At 40.8% G+C, this 25472-nt stretch overlaps 1 protein-coding gene across 1 annotated transcript in view; it reads right to left on the bottom strand.

Annotated features, from left to right (window-relative positions):
• Nucleotides 1-25065, bottom strand: part of sobpa (sine oculis binding protein homolog (Drosophila) a) — a 52625-nt gene extending 27560 nt beyond the window's left edge. Inside the window, exons 1-3 of the mRNA XM_066679142.1 lie at nt 24781-25065; nt 3187-3322; nt 1432-1571 (exon numbers count right to left, since the gene is read on the bottom strand). Coding sequence (XP_066535239.1) covers nt 1432-1571; nt 3187-3322; nt 24781-24876 — 372 coding nt within the window. The 5' untranslated portion in view covers nt 24877-25065. The remainder of the gene's footprint in view (nt 1-1431; nt 1572-3186; nt 3323-24780) is intronic.
• Nucleotides 25066-25472: the final 407 nt, after the last annotated feature.

Here is a 25472-nt window from a genome sequence, read left to right as displayed (position 1 = left end):
TGCCACTTGTACCGGCCATAATGGTTTGTGCATTTAACAGTGAAATAATGTATTTTTTACAGTAAAGAGATGTAAATATGAGAGAAAAAAATAGATTCTAACCATGTCATGTTCAATATTATCCCACAGTTTGGCTCAGAACCTTTACGTTCAGCCATTATTTTTTCTGCTTTCTACACATCAACTTCAAGAATGAACCATTCACTTGCTGCTAAATTTATCTCAACCCCTGACAGGTGCCATTGTAATGGGATAATAAATGCTACTCACTTCACCTAACAGTGTTAATAATCAGTGTATTAGGCAGTTGGTCTTAAAGTTTTGCCTCCTGTGTGTACCATGTGTGAACTGACAAAGAAAATGCAGGGTTTTTTTATGCAGCAGTTTGCATAGATTGGTCTAGTGGACTTTGTTGTGCAGAGTTTTTAATCAGTGTTTAATCACTCTGTGTTGAGAGTGTAGGAGTCTCAGTGCTGCACATACCTGCGCTGATAATAAAGCGCGTGTGTGTGTGTGTTTGGCTTCAGAAGTTCATGCATTATTCATCACACCGGTTGTAGGGGTGTTACCATGGCAGTTAGAGTCCATACCATCTGTTTCTCAATCTGAACACACACACACACACACACACACAAACATGGGATTCATATTAATACAGAGCTAAACTTGGACACACACACACACACACACACACACACACACACACACACACAATGTCGCACTACTCCAGGTCACTCTGGCCATGACACTTTATCTCACTACCATCATTTGGGTGTGTGTGTGTGTGTGTGTGTGTGTATGTGTGTGTGTGTGTGTGTGTGTGTGTGTGTGTCTGTGTTTATTTTACCCACCTGTGCTATGGATAAAAATGCCAAAGCCCAGAGTGTAGAGTGAGTGTATCATGTCATATGTGTGTGTGTGTGTGTGTGTGTGTGTGTGTTTATACACTGAAGTGTGTGCAGGGACCTTGGTGCAGCTTCTTTATAGACACCGTACATAATAAACTTAGGCAGATGTAAAATTCAGCTTCTGAGCAAAATCAGTCACCCGCGTTTTACAGTGGATGGAGGGTGTGGGTCAGAATCTGCAGAGTTTTGATGCAAAAATGTCATTGAAACAGTCACTTTTTTTTAGATTGTGTCCAGTCTGTGTTGTGATTTAACCCATTTGTCACCAGTTGTGTTTGTAAGTAGAAGAGGGGATCATTTTTATGGTTTGAATTAGAATAAAGTCCACAGCAAACAGTGGATATTTAGGATTTTACACTGAGGTAAAGTTAAAAAGTTAGCAGTTCAGGTTCCACTGTCAGCGTAGAATTACCTGCTGGTGGTTTGATGAGAGGGGGCGGGATCAAGGGTACAATGATTGGCAGGCCCCCTTGCTCCTTGGCAACTGTCGTTGAGGAGGAGGAAGAGGAGGAGGGGTTAGTGCCCGTTTCTGTGGCAACGCCATTCCGTGGCGTGGGGTGGAGCTGGAGCTGTTGGCGTGAGGTGGAGAGCCGCTGTTTCGGCTGTGGACGCTTTCACCAAAGAGTTTTCTGGAAGGATGGATAAAGAGAAAAGAAACCACAGCTGTTTAAGATGAAAGCACTGAAAGAGAGTCCTCTCCATTGCAGTAGATTAAGTCAGTGTATTGAAGGTGAACCAATTATTGATCAATGTGACATAAATACTTACTGTCCACTTTATGGTAAGCCCATCTTTTGCACCCACATACTTGTCATTTTATAAGTGTTACCTTCTGTACAGCTCTAGGATATATTTACTGTATTGCCAAAAAATCTGCGACCACGTCCCCTGCAGCTACTTTAGGTTGCACCACTTGGGGACACAGTTGTTTTACTGTGGGTGCACACACTGCATAATCTCCATAGGAAAAAATAAAACAAACATGAAGTTAAATGGAAGGCTCTGGAGCTGCTTTGCATGCTCAAAGCCAAGTGTAAGACAGAGGGGTATAAAAGCATGCATCTTTGTGTCATTGAGCATGGAGCTGTCTGATAATGTAGTATCATCAATAACTGACCTCACTAATGTTTTTATAGGTGTCATCAATCCTCACAGCAATGTTCTGCCATCAACTATAAAGCCTTGCCAGAAGAGTAGAGGTGAATGTGTAGCAACAGGAAAACAAACTCTTTTCATTTCTGAATAAACACTGGTGCAAGTGAGCACACATTTTGTAATATACACGTAGTATACGTTTAGAATGATCTACCAATGAGGCTGCATGGTCAGACACTGGCCTCCGATGAAGGACTAGATGGTGGCTAACACAAACTAACCATCACACGTTGAGCAGCAGTGTTAACCTACACCAAGGGAAGAGTTTCTAATAATATGGCCACTCTAGTTCTGTATAGAGTTGAGATGTGTCCTATTTACTGATCTAACGTATGTAACATGGAATCCCACATGACAGAGAACAAACATTTAACCAAACTGCCTTCCATTATGCTCCTACACCTGCAGCTAACTCAAAAACGTTAGCACTAAGTGCCCAAACACGATACGGGCAGATTTCCAGAAACTCATTTGTCATTGTGACTGTGCACAAGCGCTGATAGGGATTAAGTCTAAATGAGTTAATTAAGTTTGATTGTCTCTTCCCTAATCTCGCCACTTCCAGCTTCGTCCGGCAACAATGGCTGTGTATCGTAATCTGTAGCCGTGGATTTGGACGATGGTGGAATGTAATTATGGGGCCAATCTCAGGGCAAGCGTGAAACGACAGCATCATAGGATGGCACTCTTTAAACAGCAAATCATTTCTTTCTCTGAAAGCAGGGGATGGGCTGGTGGGCTTTTTTTTTCTTTATATTTTTGGGCCAGGGTGGAAGGGGGCGGTGGATCGGGATTAGTTTCTTCATTGTGTCCAATCTTTCAGAGCTGCTGAAGATGGTTGACAATTTAAGTCGTGCTAATGCACAAACTGGGGGGATCTCACAGTCGGCTGTGTAACTTCCAAATATTCTTACACTAGAACAATGTGTAGAGTTTAACTCTGTATCCTGTCACTTCCTGTCATAACTGTAATGAATTTAAATTTCTACATTTGGCAGACGCTTATCCAGTGTGAATTATAAGTTGAATCATTATAGAAGGAGGCTAATGTAGTGTGGAGTCTTGCCCAAGGACTCTTATTGATATAACACAATGTACCTGCTTTATGTTTGGTGTTGCTTACCTTTCAGCACCGAGATGTGTTGCCGAATTTCTCCGTCGGGGTAGTTGCGTATCTCAATGTCATCTGAGTCTCGTAACTCCACTTTATCGTAACCGTACCAGCCCAGCAGTTCATTCATGGTATTTTCAGCGAAACTCTGCAGCACACAAAGAAAGAACACCAATACTTCTTTTATTGTTAGAGAGACACTGTTATATGAACACCAAACATATTTAGTAGGGGAGTAAAAAATACACAGATCATTAAATGTTAGAATAGATTATAATTGATTATGATAACATGCAAGAAAATATGCTGGGTTGGCAAAAAAAAATAATAATTTGATTGCATTTTTCCTATTATAATTGGAAATGTGACTGACATAACATAATGTGACTAACATAATAAGAGCTGATATTCAATAGTCAACACACACACAAACACTGATTTCAGTAATATGCCCTCAGTACATCATTGCTGTTAGATTGTTCTTAGCTTGTTGTTTCCAAACAGCTTTTTCTGTAGACAAAGTGCAAATGACCGCTGGTGATTTTACTTTAGGTAAAATGAAAAAGAAAGAAAGAAAGAAAGAAAGAAAGAAAGAAAAAATACCAATATCAACAAAATAACAGCCTACTGTTAACAACTACAGTTGTTGGCAAAAAATGGTTCCTTGAGATTATTTTTGCTAATTGGTTAAAATTATTTATTTAAAAGTATTTAATCGTTTTTCATTTATTTACCATTCCACCATGCTTAACAACACTCCTTACCGGTGGTGAAATCATTGTAACACACAACCACAACCAGTGTACTGCTTTAACAATGGAAAACTGCCATGTTGCTAACAATAAATAAAACAAAAACATTCACATAGTTCTATGGTTATTAGCTATACGTTTTATTAAGAGTTAGCTACTTTAGCATGTTCAGCCTTAATAGACGTATGCAAATCACTGAATCAAGGGTTCTCAAAGGTGCACTGTAAGTTTTATAGCTACAGTAAACGTCCATAACCTTGCAACCACCTGCTAATCCAGCATTTCTTATTAATTCAAGGTTATTAAAAAAGGAATATGTCCAGAGCGTCTGCTGTTCTGAGAAGTCTTTACACTACACATGTTGGAACACTGAATATTAGATGGCAACTATGAGAATATTAGTGAGGTCTGGTACAAATGCTGAATGATTATTTACTTTGTATCACAAACACCACCACAACTCCCAAGGCACAATGCAGTTAAATACTGCAATATAACAATAAAATCCATTAATTTCTATTTAATCCATAAATTAAAATAACAATTTTTGAGTTCCTGTATACTGTATACATGCATGGTTCAGAGAAATATCAAATTTACATTGTTTCCTTCCCTCAGTCAACCAAAATACGGCTGGTTTCTAAACTTTGCCGTGAATCTAACAAGTAATGGAAGCATATATGCAAATTAGCATAATGCTAACTGCATGCCTTATTCACTGCGCTGAGTTTCTAATAGACTTGATTTTGTGGTTTATGACACCATCATTTTATCAGTAAACATAGACAAAAGTGTGTTAGCATAGCTAAAACTGACAGCTAGCAGCCAACTAGCTTAATATTGTCTACATATGTTGCCCATTATTTTATTCACATGTCATACATTGCCAGAAACCTGCTAAAGATTTATAAAGAGTTTATACCAATAGACATATTGTGGATGATGTTAATGTACATAGCTACATTAGCCCTAAGCTCTGGGGAAGCTAAAGAAGCTAACATCAGACAACAATATCATGACTTAGTGACTATATTTTGGTAAAATTATTGCTTTAAAGTGAACCTTGCAACAAATGCTCTTTAAACCTTAAACAGAAGCCTGTATTTTGGTACTAATAACAAAATCCAGAATGATTTCCAACTACTCTATTACTTTGATCAAAATAGTTGATCAAATCTGTCAAACCATGCAGAAATCAGAGTAAGATTAAGTTGCAAAAGATTAATAATTTAAAATGCAATTCTTATTTTAACAGAGCATTCGCATTACATTCTGTGAAAGCAAGGTAATATAAATGTACTCTTTGAATAGCAGTTTGTAAGAATAACATTTGCTTTTGTAGCCATGCAAGTTTTGAAAACTGATCACTAAAAAACTGTGTACAAGAGGCCACCATTTATTTATTTCATTTCCAGTCAAAACATTAGAATATTATAGCAGCCTAAAGAAAAAAAAAATCTGTATTTACTATGTTGAGCCTTCTTTTTTACATTTTTTTCTAGAGGTTTCTTTTTGTTTTCTATGAAAACCTTAAGTATAAAAAATGGCTAGAGACTTTTAAAATATAGTAACAACTAAGAAATAATAAACTGTTTCCTCTAATTAGTCATATGGAATTAAGTATTGTTCTGAAACGACTTGTTAAAAGGAGGGAACAATTTATTAAGCTGGGAGAACTACTTTTTTAAATAAACTAATTAAACTGAGGGAACATTTTAAGTTCTACATTTTTTTCTATGTTGTTTTTCAAATAAATGTTCCTCCAACATTCCTCCAAAGTTCAGTCCTAGAAGATGGTTGCAGTTGTATTTTGTAAACACCTGTTCTTTCCTTACTTTTCCACTAATTTTCATTTGAATCTCCCCGTCTTTGTACAAATGAATTATTTCAGATCTGATCTCCTTGCTGGCAGCTTTGACTGGAAATGGATTCATTAATTCTCTACTGTATAAAAAACCCTTTTCAGAAACATCTATAAAGCCATAGATGGAAAAGAAGTACTTTCTACTACTTCTTTTTCTTGTTTTGTTGTTCACTCAGTGTCACTCAATAGATTCACTCAAACTAAGGATGCTCTCACCATCACGTCGTTGCCACGGAGACCGCCCCCCTGCATCTCAGCTGGGACCTGATGAGACACGGATTCAAGAGCTGTCAATCAAATGTACCAAATTGTCAATCAATCACGGCTGTAGTTAATTAACGAGGTGCTTTATGTCGTCACGGTAGATAAATAGCGAGTTTTATTCATTAGCCTAAATCATGCTAATGTTTCACTGCCTTAAAATGACCGTAGTAGTGAAAGTGGAAATGTCCAAGGGCACCACAGCCATTCTGGAGAAACTCAAATCAGCGTAGAACTTCCACTAATCTTTTACTTTACCTCCAAAACAGCTCCAGACAGCTGGTCTAAAGAGTGAATTTCGTTACTCTAATATATACAGAAAAGCACTGACCAATGGAATAAGATCCTATGAAGCGGCCTAAGGTCTTGGCCTGATGCCAAGTGCCAATTAGATATTGTAGACCCCCCCCTCCCAGCTCTGGCCTGTGAAACAGAGTTCTAGTGATGAAGTCCAGCCATCACCGTTGGGATGATCTGTGATCCAGAACTAATCAGAATCTGGGCTCACTACTGAACTTGTGGCTGCCATCAGATCCTCACAATGTTCCAAAATTAAGTGTAAAGTCTTTCCAAAAGTAGGGGCTGTTACTAAAGCACTGGGCAACAAACTCCGTATTAATAAAGTCATTTTCAGCAGATGTAAATTTTCTAAACTGGTTAAATTCTGTGTAATTTTATTAGAAACACTTCTCCAGTCATCACTTGTCAGTTTCTGACCACAGAGCTAATATTATCCATTTATTGTTGGTCTGGTGGACCATATTCAGCAAAGCATGCCACTGACATAGTAGTTTGTGTGTGTGGTGCTGGTATGAGTGCAGTGTTTTGTTGCTAGGGTTTGTACACACATCAGTGTCACTGCTATCTCCAGACAGGAGCAGATTTGTGAACAGAAACTGACCAATAATGAGGGACTTGAGAATAAAACTGCATCAAAAGATTGGCTACAGTCTACAACTCTAAATAAGTACAGCAGAACTTCAACTGACCAGTCAATGTACGTTGTACTGTTAACTTACTCATTTTCTCGTGTCTGTATGGACTGGTTGCAGTCACAGTACTGACTGAGAAAGTAATTAGGGCTAACAACATCTCATTGCAGTCCAATGTAATGGTTTGAAACAGCTTTTAGACACATTTCACCGTGCACGTCCACTGCTCTCCCACAAGGGGGCTCCACTGTTGGTTTCTAACTCCACTGAGTTCAGAAGGTCACTCTCAGCAGTTATCTCTCTATTCACTAAAGAACTCATCAAGAGATGTTCTGCATTATGTTCTTCATTGAAAAGAAAAAGTGGTAGCCCTTTATCTCAGCTCAACACCACCTCTGAACCCCAAATGTCTCCCTGCTCTCTACACTGTGTACCACTTGGAATTTATAACAATATGAAACTGCAACTTGGGATGCAGTCACGTTAACAACTTCATACGGGATGTACTCCACATTTTGGGGGTTTTATTTGTCAGTATTTTATAACTCACTTTTTTCCAGTTTCTCCGTTTCTTTCTTTCTGTCTCACACACCATTTTCTCTAACACTCTTTTCCTCTTCAATCCCACCCCCTTGATTTCCTATTTACAATACCTCTCTCTTTCTTTCATGCAGTTTAGTCTCTTACTCTTTGCCTGATTCTACTGTTCTTGTCACTTTCTTTTTGGCTTTATTCATTGACTCTTGTTCTTGACCACTCCTCTCTCTCTCTCTCTCTCTCTCTCTCTCTCTCTCTCTCTCTCTCTCTCTCTCTCTCTCTCTCTCTCTGTGTGTGTGTGCCTCCCCTTGCCGCCTCTCTCACTCTCCCTCTGTAAACTTGCCACTTCCAGAGTGGCGGAGAGATAACAAGTGATACTCTTGATGGTGGAGCATGAAAGGGGAGAGGTGGAATGAGAGAGAGAGAGAGAGAGAGAGAGAGAGAGAGAGAGAGAGCAGAGGGTCAGTAGGTATGTGGCTAAGCCTATGCTAGGAATTGGCTCTTGCCCATCTCTTTCACTCTATTTTTTCTCTCTCTTTCTCTCTCTCTCTCTCTCTCTCAGTTGTTTTAGAGCTTTTATTAAAATGTTACAGGTTTTATAAAAACTGGAAAAGACTGCAAACAACACACATCTATTTTAACTTCTATCATAATATCATAGGTACTGCCATAGCAACCACCTGTAACCAATCAACAAAAACGGATTACCCTAGCAACTGCATAGCTAACAAACTAGCAAGTACATCAAGTTGACTAGCCACACTCAGGAACCACTTAATCTCCACATTCACTCTGTTTTCTTGTAAATTGCAGTTACCCACCCATGTTGTGTATGGTGTTCTTTAAACATTTAAATATTAAACAGTGATTTTTGAATTTGGAAAGCATTCTGTGTGAACCATATCTGGTGATTTTGTCATTGTTTTGTGTCAAAGCACAGACTCAATGCTATCAGAATGTATTGAATGTATTGGTAAACTTGACAGTTATTAACTGCTGACATTATTAGATTGTATATGTTATTTAAAGCACAGTAACTGTAATGTCTCTGAAATGGTTACGCTGCCTTATGCACAATTAAACATTACAGGTATTGAACAGGGGAAGGAGAGGGGTTTATACAGTGAGCACAGGAAGGAGATAAGGGCTTATATCTGTGATCCTTCACACTAATGTGGTTCAGTTCCTTTAGAACAAACTTGGAAGGTTTTACTGCATAGAAAGTTCAGTTTCAGAAAGTTAAACCCCCCACCACCACCACCACTATAGCCCTTCTCCCTTACACTTACTCCCTCAATCTCTCTCTCTCTCTCTCTCTCACTCAAGGTCTCTCTCCCTCTTTCTCATCCTATCAGTCTCTACCTCGTTCTCTCTCTGATTTCTCAGAATACACTCACTCTCTTTTTGCCCTTTTTGCGCTGTCCTGTTGTCTCTCTCTGTTTGTTTGTCTCTAGTTCTGTCTCCTTTTCGTCTGTCTTTCCCCCCCATGCTCTCCTTCTTTCAGTCTGTCTGTGTCTCTCTCTTTCTCCCTCTGTGATCTCTGAGACTGTGGGTTCTAATGGTACGAGGAACCAAACACTATGTGGTCAGTAACTGGAGTAGGTCACTGGACACCATGATAAAATTCCCTACACATTCAGCCAAGTTTCCCTCCCAGCTCTCTCTCTCTCTCTCTCTCTCTCTCTCTCTCTCTCTCTCTCTCTATTCCTCTCTCCAACTTTTTGTTTTCTTTATCTTCATCTTTCTTATTTCTCTCTCCTCTGTTTTCTTTCCACATGTTTCTCCATCGCCTCTTTATCACTCTTCCTGTGTATTATTCTCATCTCTCCTCTTATTACCACTATATTCTGTCTTTTCTCTCTCTCTTGCTATTTCCACCTTTCTAACCAGCTCTCATTTTCTCTGTTTCTCTCCCTCTTTTTATTCTCTCTCTATATTCCCTCATTCAATCTCATCTCTCTCTGTTTTCCTCAGTATATTATTCTCCTTTCTTTTTCTAGCAACATTTGTCTCTTTCATATTTCTCTACCTTTCTTGTTCTCTTCTCTCTCACTCTCTTGCTCTCTCTCTCTAAGTCTCTTCTCCTCATTTCTCTGGCCCCCACTCTACCTCTCCACGATCGCTTGCTTCACTCTCTCCCTCGTTCCCACTGCCTTCCTTGATATCTGATCCCTCCTGTATTCTCAGGTTTCAGTTTTTACAGCTTTAGGCTGCCTATTGCTGTATACATTCCTTTCTCTCTCTCTCTCTCTCTCTCTCTCTCTCTCTCTCTCTCTCTCTCTCTCTCTCCTTCTCTCTCTCTCTCTCTCACTGCACATGAAACACCTAGATGCTAGATGAACAAACATAACACTGTCAAAGTTTATGCACCTCACCCTCTCTCACTTTGTCTCTCTACGTTTTCTCTCACCTGTCTCACTCTCTCTATCCTATCGCTCTCTTTCCCGCTCTTTTCTCCTTCATTTGGCTCCTCTGATCATCTCAGTTATACTCTATTTCCCATTCTCCTTTCTGTCTCTCCCTATGTCTCTTTCTCACTCTGCCTCTTCCCTCTTTATGTTTCTGTTTCTCTTACTCTGTCCCTTTTCTCCCATTTCCTGTTTCTGTCTCTCCTTCTGAATCTTTCTCATGTTAGAGAAAGAGAGAGTAATGAAAGAGTAAAGTGATGAGGCGTACAGAGCACTGAGCGCAGTTGCTGTGTGTGTGTGTGTGTGTGTGTGTGTGTGGAAATCTGATATATGAAAGGGAGAAAGTCATAATGCTCAGGTCTCATGTTCTCGCTGAGGCTTAGAAAGGGAAACGGAGAAAACTCTCTCTCTCTCTCTCTCTCTCTCTCACACACACACACACACAAAGATGAAGAAGGAACTGAGCAGTGTACGGCCTACACACTCACAGGGTCAAAGGCTAAACTGTGTACCAAAAGTCAAAAAGAAAAGGTGAAACGCTCAGTATCAGTCTACACTACTGTTCAACTCGTACACTGTTGTAGTCTCGCGGGGCCAGACGTGATCTCATAACGAAAACGTCTGGGGACACCCAAGAGAAACTTTAGCCTAAATATGGGTGGGAATCTAGACTAACAACCCCACCCCTAACCCCCCACCCACCCCACCCCCCACACATGCCTGAGCTGGGCAGCATCTGGCTGGGGAATAGGAACACAGTGTTACACACCATGAGAAAGCAAGAGTGCAAACACATACACAAACACCACAGCACCAATAAATGCAGGACAGATCATCTATGGTCTGAATGGGCAAGGGGATGTTTTAAAGTCAGAAAACATGATTTGATTTTGTGCTGCTTCTTATATACAGCGCAGAGTATTTAGAATTGTCCCACATCCTTGTTTGAGCCTCACCAATCACAGCACTGGACCTGCGTTTATGTTAGAGAGCAAAGATGAGGTTAAACAGAGCAAACAAATAACATAACACTACAAGCACACAGACAAATTAGAGCACTGACTGAATATGGAGAAAAGAGAATGGAGAAGAAAGAGAACAGAGTGAAAATGACTAAAAGCCAGAGCTTCCTCGCTCCTCACTCCTGAGCTCTCATGCTGAACTGAGCTGTGGCTTTTTCTCATTTAAAAGGAACATTCTCAATTAATCTTGGAATCGCATGATTAAATCTGGTTCTAAGACAAATATGATTTGCAGATGTGTTTATTTAAATTTATAAATAAAATATTTTCAGTGTAAATACACGCAGCCAACACATTGTGGACATATGAGCAGGATCTTCAGCTCGGCAGGAGAAACATCTCAAGAGCTGCATAAATGCAAAGGTAGTTAACAGAAGATATTTTGGGTTTAACTATTTTATTTATTTATTTATTTATTTTACATTGAGTTAGGGCATAGTTTGGATGTTGCCAGATTAAACTCCTTCTTTATAAATAGCTTGTCTTGTAAAAACAGAGACCAACCTTCATATTATTTCTTATCAAAATAGATATTGGGTGCTTGTATAAGAGGAATGTCAAAAAAAAAAAAAAGTTGGGTTCAAGAATATGATTAAAGAGGACACATCACGCCCCTTTTTCCAAAAGTAACTACAGATCTGGGATCCTAATAAAATGTCTATGACCTGCTTTGTTCACGTTTCGTCAGCCCCGTTCAGAGCGACTGGTTTCGGGGGGGGGGGGTCCATTTAGGTCCTTTACACCTTTATTTGCTACACAAAACATGGGAATTTTTTAATTCATCGGAGAACTTATATTTACGTTTCGGCACAGCTGCTCGAGCTGAGGGGAGGTATGCTACATGAGCTTTGCCTGACGTAAACAAGGACTACTGACGTGCAGACTGACCAATTAAATGTTTACAGAGAAGATTATCGACCAATAACGGTAGCTCTACAGTCAGACTGTCCAATCAGAAGATTTTAGGCTACTTCACCACGCCCCCTTCTCACTCAAGCGAACCAATCGGAGTAGGGGAGGGCGGGACTAGTTTGTGAACGAAACGCTTCTCGAAGTTCTATGTAAGCTCTAGAAAAACAAAATGCCGGACGTTTGTGAAATTCCGGCCGGACATTTTTTTAAGTCTAAAAACGAGGACTGGTCACCCTAGTTTCAGCACCTATTCCTGTAAATGAGAATAAACCACCACTCAGTTCAGCATGAGAGCCCAGGAGTGAGAAGCAAGGAGAAGAAACTTATGTTTTTAGCCATTTTCACTTGTTCAGTTTCTTCTCCATTCTCATTTTGTCCATATTTAATCAGTGCTCTGTGCTCATTGTTTGTGTTTTGCTCTTTTTAATCTCGTCTTTTTGCTCTCTCATAAACACAGGTCCCGTGCTGTGATTGGAGAGACTCAGATAAGGACGGGACAATTCTAAAGTCTCAACACTCAATGTAAGAAGCAACACAAAATTGAAAACATTTGTATTATCCTGTCTACGGACTAACGCAGCCCCCAAACAACGGAGAGGGTTGTTTTATTTCACAGTTTGTTGTGGGGTTGTATGGTTCAGATACACATATTAATGCATCAGTGTACTGAATCTCTTGTTTTTGTATGTCTTCTTTAAAAGAAATGTTGAAGGAAAAGGATAAACATGTAAATTAATCTCTGCTCTTGCTTCTTTTCTGAAGAAATCCAAAGGTGTTTCATGGTGAGATGGCAAATTAACACTATGGGTCTGAAAGGATGTGGATGACTTATGAAGTTATTGAGAAAAGAAAGTAGAAACAAATGAAATTACTCTTTTTTTTTGTGAGTAAATAAAGGTGATAGTTTCTGATAAATGTGTTCTGATGTTGAAAAATTATAAATAAATGCTGCTTACAGGCTTTTTGAGGTCTTCTCTTTTTGACATCATTTGAAAATACCACCTGCCACTTACACTGGGTCAAAACAATATTATTTCAAATATAATCTAGCTACAATAGCTACAACACTGAATATGTAGAAGCTTTTTCCCTACTCCTACAAAGTAGCTTTTTTGTCCAACAGCGACAAGATACTACTCCTACATTCAGGGAGAAACTGGTACTGTACGTTTGGACAATAAGTCAATATGTCAATGAGTGAGTGTGTGTGTGTGTGTGTGTTTGCACGGCCCTTTAACCTTGATGCGAGTGAAACCGCACCGACACCTGCTCCTCTATGTTTCTGTGTGTGTCTGAAAACGAGCCTCATTAAACTCTGCTCCGGTAACTCAAGCCCTCAGATCTAATTCAGCTGCGCTCTGTCAGAATACGATCCGCCTCCAACGACACCAGTGTTTTGAGGGAAAACTTCTGTTTTGTTTCCATGGCTTTGCTTTTTTCCTGTTTGCTTTTTATTTTTTTTTTTTTTTTTACTTTTTTTTCAATTCCCATGCAGTCATGGAATAAAAAATGTGCGGTGGGTAATTCGATACACTTTGAGCGATCCTCCGCTTACCGAAAGGCTCTGGAGCCACCTCACTGGCCAACAAAACGCCCAGCTCGACCTCTCTGCTGCCCAGAAAGACCCATCCCGGGATTTACAAGGTTTCATCAGCCAGTGTAGTGGTCCATTTCCTCACTGTGGAGTAAAATAGATCAGTGGGACCTTAGTCAGGTAGTGGGCGATATTATCATTAGGTATCACAATACTTTACGGATCACAGCATCGGGTCTATGACATACAGAATCCATATATTCCAGGCGGCCTAAAGTGCTGTTTTCTCTCACAAGTTCCATTTTAAATCAAAACACGATGTCTTTATTCCTCTGTTACTTTCTAAATGATACACACCAAACCCCAGACATTATATGAACCATCTTTTTTGGGCTACATCTGGTTGGTTTATCTTGGCCTGTATTGAGCCCAAAAATAGATGTTGAAATTTGGGCTCTATTTGGTCTGTCATCCAAATTTAGCCAAAGACAGACATCTTTTTTTCAGAACATTACCACATCTCAACCAATTTTAAACAAAGAGGGATGTCCAAATTTTGTAGATGCCTTTTCACCTTTCATTCATTCATTATCTGTAACCCTTATCCAGTTCAGGGTCGCGATGGGTCCAGAGTCTACCTGGAATCATTGGGTGCAAGGCGGGAATACACCCTGGAGGGGGCGCCAGTCCTTCACAGGGCAACACACACACTCACACACACGGACACTTTTAAGTGGCCAATCCACCTACCAACGTGTGTTTTTGGACTGTGGGAGGAAACCCACGCGGACACAGGGAGAACACACCAACTCCTCACAGACAGTCACCCAGAGCGGGAATCGAACCCACAACCTCCAGGCCCCTGGGTGTGACTGCGACACCTACCTGCTGCACCTCCATGCCGCCTTTTCACCTTTCATTTCAGCCAAATATAAATGTTGTTTATATGGCTGAGACGTTTGGCCAAATCATCTTTTCAACACCTTTTCTTTGTCTTTTCAAAGAGTTTTTATTATTTAACAGGAAAGGCCTGCAGTCCAGGCCCCTGGAGCTGTGTGACTGCGACACTACCTGCTGCACCACTGTGCCGCCCCTATGTAGAATTTGTACCTTAGAATTGCGTCTTATCATTATTATGATGCTCCTGTAAAAGTGAGAACAGACCCTCTGTCGTTGCTACCCTGGGCTCAGCACTGCAGAAACTGCACTATATATAACTTTTGAAGGAGGGTACAATTGACTGGATGAATTTTGGTAGGTATTAATCACTGCATATCAGGAACAGCCTACAAGACCTGCAGTTTTGGAGGTGCAGAGCTGTTTAGAGAGCCAGAAGGTGTTGGGTTGGTTGTTTAATCCTTGTTGTATTTTGACCAAAGCATGTCACAGGGATTTTATGGGTATATTATGTATAGGTTCGATTCCCGCTCCGGGTGACTGTCTGTGAGGAGTTGGTGTGTTCTCCTTGTGTCCGCGTGGGTTTCCTTCGGGGGCTCCGGTTTCCTCCCACAGTCCAAAAACACACGTTGGTAGGTGGATAGGCGACTCCAAAGTGTCCGTAGGTGTGAGTGTGTGAGTGAATGTGTGTGTGTCTGTGTTACCCTGTGAAGGACTGGCGCCCCCTCCAGGGTGTATTCCTGTCTTGCGCCCATTGATTCCAGGTAGGCTCTGGACCCACTGCGATACTGAACTGGATAAGGGTTACAGATAATGAATGAATGAAAATTCTACATAGTCTAGCTTTAAGTCAAGTGTGCTGTTGATTTAACAAATGCATATGATCAAGGAAACATTAGCCTCTGTAGAGCAAAAGCTAACAGACATGAAGAGCTACTGTACTGTTGTAACAACTTTTTTTCATAGCCACTAAAGCCAGCAGTTTGTGCTACAGTAGCCCTTCTCTGGGATCAGAACAGATGGGCTAGGCTTTGCATCTCTCATGAGCCTATAACTGGGCTTGTGCACCCATGACCCTGTTACTGGTTCACATATTGTCCATCCTAAAAATATTTTTTGCTTGGTTCTATCCACTGTGTACGGGGCACACCCCACAAGCCCTTCAATTTGGAGATGTTCTGACAAAAACAAAAAACAAAATGGCCCTTGTACCCTTGCCCATTTAATGTGTTTCCAACATCAGCTACAAGAACTGACTGTTCACCTGTTCGCCCTTTACAATCAATGTTGCTCACTCTCAGTGGTTATAATCTTGTGGCCGATTGCTGTAAACGTCTGTTACTTGTTAACTTTATTTGCTTCAAAATTCCAGTGCAAAACTAAAGATATCAAACATGTCCCTGGCTAATCAAAAGCATTTGGGATAAAAGGGAGAGACTTGGCTGTGAATTGGGCTGATGAGTAGTGCTTGAATAATAGAAGTGTAGTTGTCTTGTGTATGTAATCCTCCAGCCTAAATAAAAGCTCTGGCCTTGGGAGCCCTGCTGTGACTAGAGCTGTGGTGAAAACTCAGCAGTCTAGACTTCCCTAAAGACCCTCGCAGTGATGTCAGAGGTACTATAACGTTACAGAAGTGATTATATGTGCTGCAGCAGAATCAGGATGAAAAAGTAATTAAAGGAAACCTCCAGTGTTTTTCAACTTGACCTGTATCTACTTCATCTGTAGCATATGGTCGATAACCATGGAGAACAAAATTGACGTGTTGTTCCGTACTTACTGAAAGAACAGAAAACCTATTACCTCAAAACACACTTATAATAGACATCAATGGGCAGACACCGAAGCCCCTGCCTAATGACTTCTACGATTTGCAAGCAAGTAAATCAGCAAACCAAATTAAAATCGTTTTTATAACACTTCATTTAGGTGGACCATGGCCATTGGATGACCTCACATGAGCCCAAGGACAGTGCCCATTTAGCCAAATGCACTCTATAGTGATATAACCCCACTTGTGGGGCAGTGGAAGTGTGTTTTCTGGAGTGATGGAGCTCAGCTGGAGTGGGGGTTATGATCCAGAACTAAACCTCCCACATCAATGCCTGACCTCACTAATGTTCATGTGGCTAGGTGCTTTTAAATCCTCACAGCAATGTTATTGTATCTAATGTAAAGCCTTCATTGAAAAGCCTGCAGCAAATGAGGCCTAATGACCTAGTGGAAAAAGTAAATTCAACAGATATATAGAATGAGAATTTGTCCACATACTTTTGGACATGTAGTGTACCTAATAAGCCCGACCTAACCCTGGTGGTCACCTAAATGGTGCTGATACTAATCTTTATCTCTGGGCTGTTTCATCAAATAGTTTAAAGGAAAGCTATACAGAACTAACAAGATAAAGTTTGGGGTTCAGACTCGTTTCTGAAATTAAATCGAGAGCAGACACTTAATTTCTACAAAGAGGTGTTTTTTTCTGGAAACATCTGAAAGGTTGCACTGGGGTTTAATGCAGTGTCGCTTTACTCGTGTCCAAAGTAATTCGGCCATTCATTCAAACCACTGAACCTGAACCTCAAAGCCATGAATGAAAGCAGAGACATTGCAGCAGGCTCCTGAAACAGCTCTAATGAGGGTGGCACGTTATATATCACTTCTTCATCACTGCTTGGAAAACGGGCCCTTTGCTACACTACCTTTGGACACTGCAGAATAATATGTACATTACATGCAATTGAACTTTTAACTAATCTTAAATAATAATAATAATAATAAAAAAACAAAAACAAACTAACTAAATATCTTATGGTATGGGAATAATTAGGGACTGATAATGGAAAAATATAGGAATGATCCAACAGTGATATAAGAATGATATGGGAATGATAAGAATAATATATGAATGATATAGAGGTGAAATGAGAATGATAGTGGAACGTTTTAAGATTAATAAGGGAAGAATGTAGCTGTGATGATATGGAAAAGAACTAGGATTGATATGGGAATGATAAAGGAGTGATATGGGGATGATAAGGGATATTATGGAAATGACAGAAATATATGGGAATAGTATAGGACTGATATGGGGATTATATGACATGGGAGTGTTTACAATAATAATATGAGAATTACATGGGAATGATGTAGGAATACCATGAGAATAATATAGGAGTGATAAGAGGAAGATATGTTGTTATTGGAATGATATGAGAATTACAGCAATTTTCTGTTCCAGACAGTTGTTCACTGCCTTTTCAGCGTTTCCCCAAAAGTGTAAGCTATATTCCCAAATTTAAAATCCTGCCATCAGTTGATTACAAAAAAAAAAAACATTTTCATCAGTTAGATAAAAACAAAATAAATAAATAAATGTAGGCTAATTAAAGTACAATTAAATATTTCTCAGGTTTGTCAAGAAAAAGCAGTCAGACACTGTCAAACATTTAAAATTAATCTATTTAGTTTCCAGCTGATCTGTATCTGAGAATGAGTTTAGCTTTAGCATTTTGTCAGCTGTGTTTTGCTTTTGGTTCACTGTGCTACTTCAAAATGATAAAGAGACTATAGAGACAAGCAGGAAATTTTCAGTGAAGGAGTGGAGAGAAAGTTTGGAATGACTACTTCCCTTCCCCTGCTGTCAGAAATGGTTCAAGCACTTTCCCTGTTAGCGCTCATGCTAGCACAGATAAGTCAGCAGAACAACAGGGCTGTGCTCCACACAGGATGCTAACATTGTGGAAAGTTAACTGGGGGAAATACAGAGTAAAATATACTGTTTAAAAGGTTTTTAGATGTTTCTTATAACAAGTAAAGTCAGCTATTTTAAAATTACTAACCAAAAAGTGGACATTCTGGGCAGCTGGACACAAGCCCAAGATTCTCAGTATCAGTTGGGGAAAGACTAGCATAAAGCCCCCAAGCAGTGGACTGTGAATCAACAGAACTGCATTTCTGCATGGAAACACTGATTTTAAATCCATACATTTGGGATGAACTGTGATCTAGGATTTATGTAGACCTGAAATCTAACTTCTAATTTGGTTGTCATCAAATACTCACAGCAATGTTTTAACATCTAATGCAAACAGTTCCCAGAAAAGACTGTCATAAAAGAAGGACTCTGTATTAAGAACAAACATTGGGTGAGCAAATGCATACAAACTAGGCCCTGTAGCGTAAAGTACACTCCATCTTTATACACGCTAACAACATTTTGGCCACTGAGCTAAGCCTTCTCCTCAAAACAGATGCCTCCAAAATGTTCAGAGAATTACACAACCAAAATAGTGATGTATCATCCATGTCAAGACAATTCTTTGTGTCACATTTGTTGTCGATCTGTTGTTAATATTTAGTAATAAATAATAATAAACTTAATAATAAACTTGTGGATTATTGACATATGGTTTATGAATGTCTCGCATAATTAGCTCAAAAAACATCACAGAGACAGGCATGAACATGAAGAGGCAAAAAAAATTAATAAATAAATAAAAAAATAAATCAAAACTGTAGCCTTCTGATACCTTACATCTACTGTACAGAATTCTGTTTTTCAAACTAATAAAACAGAAATTATGGCAAAAAAAAGTGTTAGCATTCACATTAGCAGGCAGAATTTGCTAATGCTGATAAAGTTAAGTTTATTAATTATCCATTCATCCATTATCTGTAAGCGCTTATCCAGTTCAGGGTCACGGTGGGTCCAGAGCCTACCTGGAATCATTGGGCGCAAGGCAGGAATACACCCTGGAGGGGGCACCAGTCCTTCACAGGGCAACACACACTCACACTTACGGACACTTTTTTTGAGTCACCAATCCACCTACCAATGTGTGTTTTTGGACTGTGGGGGGAAACCAGAGCACCCGGAGGAAACCCACACGGACACAGAGAGAACACACCAACTCCTCACAGACAGTCACCCGGAGGTTCCTGGAGCTGTGTGACACTACCTGCTGCACCACCGTCTTAATTATCAAATAGTAATTTTAACTGAATATTTGTGATGGATATACAGCTAACAGCCAATATTTCTTATAAGTGTATTTATATTACATTTTATATGACATAAAAACATGCACAGCACATTCACTTGTGTTCTTCTTTTGGGAAAAAAAACTGTACAAATATGAGAAATATCTTTCTCACGTTCTATAACTCATATTTTGAGCAGCTCTTGGTGATTGCTGATATTTATCTGCATTTTTTGATGTTGATGACAATCACAAGATATTGGTAAATTGGCGGTTCTGATATTTGCAGTGGTGTCTGTAAAAACAGTGGGGAATATTCAGCGTAATACCCAGAGGAAAATTGTATTGCTCATAGGTTGCTCTGTAATGGCTCATGAGACATAATGGGGATTGTCCTAAAATGTATTTGGAGAAAAATAAAGAGACAAAAAGGAGGCATCAGACATGAGAGAGAGATATAAAGGAGAGAATATGGTGTAGTTCATCTGGTTACTCTGAGCACAGTTTATGATATTACTGAGATCTCCCCAGTGAGTCCGGGTAGGCTCTGGACCCACAGTGACCCTGAACTGGATAAGCACTTACAGACAATGAATGAATGAATGAATGAAATCTCCCCTCAAAAACTCAAGAGGAAACACGTGAGATAACCATGGTCTTTTTCAGGAGACACAATTGAGCTCCAGGAGACTTACACTAAAGTCTCCTTTGTCTCTCCATCTTATCTCATTGTTTTCTAGGAGAAACTACTGAGATATTAATAAGATCTCCTTATAAAAAAATATTTATAACAATCCCACAGTGTGCAGCAATGAGAGGTGTACATTGGATGAACCCTAGCACAAACCGTATACCCACAATACACTGCGTTGTTTAATTTGATGATTCCAGCATGACGTTTAGATTATTCATACAGTGCAATTTTTGGCAGCACAGCAATAGTCAAAGCACTATAAAGCAGTGTCCAAAATAATTTACTACATTCACAAACACTACCCTCTATATTGCGCTGTATAGTGGCGGATGAATTAAACAGGACACAGTTTCTGACAGAATAATTTGCTGAAACTCAGTCATACTCTTTGTTACTTAACCACATCTGAATCTATTTGCATGAAGTTTGCATGAACTTAATTTGTAGCTTTAAATCATAGCCATAAAAATGGGTGATTGGCTATTTCTGTGACAGCTTCTTATTTGAATGCAGGGTTAGATCAGCGGTGTTAATATACTGTATATATATTTGAAAGTAATATGTGCAGTAAAACAGCGTTTATAAACAGAGACATTTTCTACATTTCTGCATACATCTTTTAGAAAGGTTTGGTGGCCTACAGCACAGCACACAGTTCTTATATGTAATGTTTAATAGGGAAAATACTGGGAAATTGAAAGAAATGTATTTTCTATGGTGACTACTGACCTCAAAGCCCCCTGCATGTACCACCATGAAACAATGTCCTAGGGGGTGTATTCATAAACAGTTCACGTGGTACATTTCCGTAAGGCATTTTAGATACATTCACTTCAACAGAGGAGATTTCTGATTTGGTCATCTTCTGTAGAATGAAGCATTTGAAACCACTCTCTGTGACATTACAATCATAACCACTGAACTATGTGGCTTTTTTAAATGAGTGGAAATCCCTTTAAACTCGATAAATTAATAAAGAGTGAACCAAACTGTAATGAAGAGTGTAAATGAAGCTGCATTTCTGCAAAACATTCGTCTGTGTTCCTCTAGAGTTTGGAATCAGATTTGCTTCACTTTATAATAAAATAAACTCTAACCTGTCTCCCCTCATCAAATCCAACTTGCGTACAACTACAGAGCCAATAGGATCTGTGTAAGAAAACATACACACACACACACGCACATGCACACACACACACACGCACATGCACACACACACACACGCACACGCACACATACACAAAAAAACCTTTGGGGAAATATTAATTTGTTTGTCAATATTTACAACAAAATATTTTTTCTGTGTTAAGGCCATCTATGGCAGTGAACACACACACACACACACTAGAACACTGGGGCAGTGAACACACACACACTAGAACACTGGGCCAGTGAACACACACACACTAGAACACTGGGGCAGTGAACACACACACACAGTAGAACACTGGGGCAGTGAACACACACACACACACACACACACTAGAACACTGGGGCAGTGAACACACACACACACACACACTAGAACACTGGGGCAGTGAGCACGCACACACACACACACTAGAACACTGGGGCAGTGAACATACACACACGCACACACACACTAGAACACTGGGGCAGTGAACACACACACACACACACTAGAACACTGGGGCAGTGAACACACACACACACACACACAAACACAGACTAGAACACTGGGGCAGTGAACATACACACACACACACTAGAACACTGGGGCAGTGAACACACACACACACTAGAACACTGGGGCAGTGAACACACACACACACACACTAGAACACTGGGGCAGTGAACACACACACACACACTAGAACACTGGGGCAGTGAACACACACACACACACTAGAACACTGGGGCAGTGAACATACACACACGCACACACACACTAGAACACTGGGGCAGTGAACACACACACACACACTAGAACACTGGGGCAGTGAACACACACACACACACACACACAAACACAGACTAGAACACTGGGGCAGTGAACATACACACACACACACTAGAACACTGGGGCAGTGAACACACACACACACTAGAACACTGGGGCAGTGAACATACACACACACACACACACACACTAGAACACTGGGGCAGTGAACACACACACACACACTAGAACACTGGGGCAGTGAGCACACACAGATACACATAAAGCAGGGGGCACCATCCCAGCACCTGGGAAGCAGTTGAGGGTAAGGTGCCCTGCACAAGGTCACTTCAGCCATGTTTTGATGGAAGACACAGCACTCTTCATACATTTTCCCAATCCCCAATTTTCCTGCTGGTTGTGGGGATTATCCTAGTGACTTTCTGAGCTCATGTCAGCTCTCTAAACATAACACCCATATGGAGTCATAATATATTTGGCCATAATTTAATAACTTATTATGCATGACTTATGGTTCATACAAATATATTTTTAAATTTCTATGCATCAACAAATTAAGAAAACAAGAACTTTTATTTATAACTGGTAATTTACTAATAAGGACACGTAAAATATAGGAGCAAGGCACATTAAGATATAGCAAAAAAATTGAAAATGTAAGTGAATGGTTTTAATGTTTTCTACGTTTATACAGAATGATACAGTCATGGGAACCAATCAAGAAATGTGGCCACCAATTAAATTAAGCATACAGACACATTGCCAAGTGTTCCCTCAAATTCCCTTTTTTCCTTATGGCCTCCCCCTTTAGACAGTGACAGCATACAAGCCACACACACACACACACACACACACACACACACACACACACACACACACAGCTCATGTGCAACGTACAAACAATGAGCATGAGGAGAGTATTCAAAGACAAAGCAGCTCTGGGCTGCCTGCAAAAAAAAAATTACCCCCTCTAAAAAACTGGTGTATCAACACAGCAGCGCGTGCACACAAAGACTCAAAGGGGCACAAAAGGAGGTGCATCTGAGTAGAGGAGGGCTTCAAATCCACAGCAATGCCTTCGTATCAGATGCACATCTGGAGTCCCCAGCACAGCTGGATGCTCAAAATGTGCACAAACACAACAGCGGCACTGTATTTGTAGTGTCTATGCAAAGCGTTTATTTCTGTTTCACACCCAAACCGCTTCATTCATTCCCCTCACATCATTAATAACAACTTCGTGGCTTTTTTTTTTTTACCCCCTTGCGCACGAGGAACGGGAACAGTGTTTCTTTCTTTCACAGAAACCAGCTCAAACTGAGGGGTAAATCAATAACGTAACGAAAATCATTTTAATAGAAAAACTAAAATGTCAACAAAATGGTGGTGGTTTGGGAAAGTTGAACAAATGCTGACCTGCTTCAGAATCAAAGTTAGACTGCCACACAAACAAACACACACACACACAGGCACGAGCCCACACAGTGAATGAATGCCTCTCTATTTCATCGTTGAGGGCGGAGTGGTAGTGCCGCTCGTGCTGTGTACAGTTCCTGGTCCCATCAGCGCTGGTGAAACTGCTGGAGCTGCTGATGGTAGTGTTGGTTTTGCTGTTGGCATTTGCTGGTCTTAATGGTGTTGGTATTGTTGTCAATGGTAGTGTATGGCTAGAATTAATGGTAGCATTAGTACTGCTGATATTACATTATATTATTACTGTGTGCTGATGTTAGTGGCAACATCTGTGGCATTAGCAGAGTTTTGTTGGTGTAATTGGTAGCATTATTGGTGTTGGTACTGGTGGAGGAAGTGGTGGCATTAATACTGTACTGAATTAGTGGTGTGGGTATTAATGGTGTTACTGGCAGCATCACTGGTGTTGGTACTGGTGGTTTTAATTGTGGCATTAGCATTGTTTTACTGGTGTTAGCAAGAGTGGGTTTGGTGCTGGTGGTGTTAGTAAAGCCATTAATAGTATTTTGCCTGTGTTTGTGGCAGCATTAATGGTGTTGTATTGGTGGTGTTAGTAGTGATTTGCTTTTGTTAGTGGTGCTGGTATTGGTGGTATTTTTGTTGTTGATGTTAGCAGCGGTGGTTTTGATAGTAGTAGTATTTTGCTGGTGCTGAGGTGATGACATTAGTGCTGCCATTGGTAATGCTTTGCTGGTGCTAATATTGGGACTAATGTACTCAGTGATGGTTTTCCATAAGTGTGGTGTTGGTGGCAGTGTGGTGGTTGTTATTGGTGGTGCTGGTGTTGGTATTGTTGTTGTTTGGTGGTGTATCTAGTGCATTGCTTGTTCTAGTTTTGATGATGGAAGTGGTTGGTGATGGTGCTCATGGGTTCTCCTGTTAGATGTTGCTGGCATGAAGCTTACTGGAGATAAAGTTCCTGTTGTTGGAACAGGCAGGTATTACTGATGCTGACATAACATATTTGAAGTTCTTGTTAGTGGTGGTAATGTTGGTATTGGTGCTTTATATTCGTGAAATGATTGTTCTGGGGTTTTGTTGGAGCTATTGTTGGCGCCAGAGTTTGAATGGCTGATGTTCATGTTCCTGCTAGTTGTGCTGTTGCCATATTTGTGGATTTGGTGTTGGTGCTGTAGTTGGTGTTGCTGGGGTTGGGGTTGTTGTCAGTAGGCACAGCTACTAGCGCTGTTGGTGATGGGGTTGGTGGGAATATTGGTGGCATTGGCGTTGGTGCTGGAGTAGTTATTGCTGATGTATGTATTGGAGGATGTGTTGATGCTGTAGGATTGCTGGGATTGGTGGTAATGTTGCTATTGGTGTTGCAGCTGATGTATTGTTGGTGTTGTAGGTGTTGGTGCTGTTGGCGCAACCCTATTGGTGATCGTGGCGCGCGCGCACCGGAGCCGATCGCGAGCCCTACCTTCATGTCTGCGTTGATGTCCCTCTTGACGGGGTGCGCGGGTTTTCTGCTCCGTTTGCTTTCCGGAGGTCTTCCCTCTTTCTCCATCTCAGCCATGGCGCCGCGCGCGGCCGCTGGCTCTTTAAATTCCTCCGTTATTTTCCCGGGTAAGTGTGAAAAGCTTCCCCTGTCCTCGCGAGACGCCTTTCAGGGCGCACGTGCGCCGAGCCGCGGGGATGACGCTGCTGCCGCGGGCGCGCGACGCACGGCACGGTCAGCCATCTTCTGCTTCTGCTCGCGACTCTGGGCGCGAGCGCGCGCGCGAGTGTAACGGAGAGAGAGACTGTGAGTGTTTGTGCGTATGCGTGTGTGTATCTGTGTGTGTGTGTGTGCGTGTGTGCGTAGACAGCCAGACATGGGGGGCGTGGCCAGACGCGCAGGGGAAAAAGAGGCGTGGTCTTGTCCGTAACTCTATACGGTGCACGGATCCCGGGAAGGCGATTGGGCAAGACAAGTACACACACACACAAATACACACACGCAAACGCACGCACACACACACCAGACCCCACGCGCATGAGTGGAACGCAGTGGTTGACAGTGGCACGAGACACCCATTACAGGATCCAGATTTGATGTTAATTAAAGAGAGAGAGAGATATCGAGATAGAGCGAGCGAGAGAGAGAGAAAGAGAGAGAGAAAGCAGGACACG

This window comes from Hoplias malabaricus, chromosome 8, assembly GCF_029633855.1.
Source record: "Hoplias malabaricus isolate fHopMal1 chromosome 8, fHopMal1.hap1, whole genome shotgun sequence".
Lineage (NCBI taxonomy): Eukaryota > Metazoa > Chordata > Actinopteri > Characiformes > Erythrinidae > Hoplias > Hoplias malabaricus.
The sequence above is the reverse complement of the archived record's forward strand: the minus strand, read 5'-3'. Positions and strand labels throughout refer to the sequence as shown.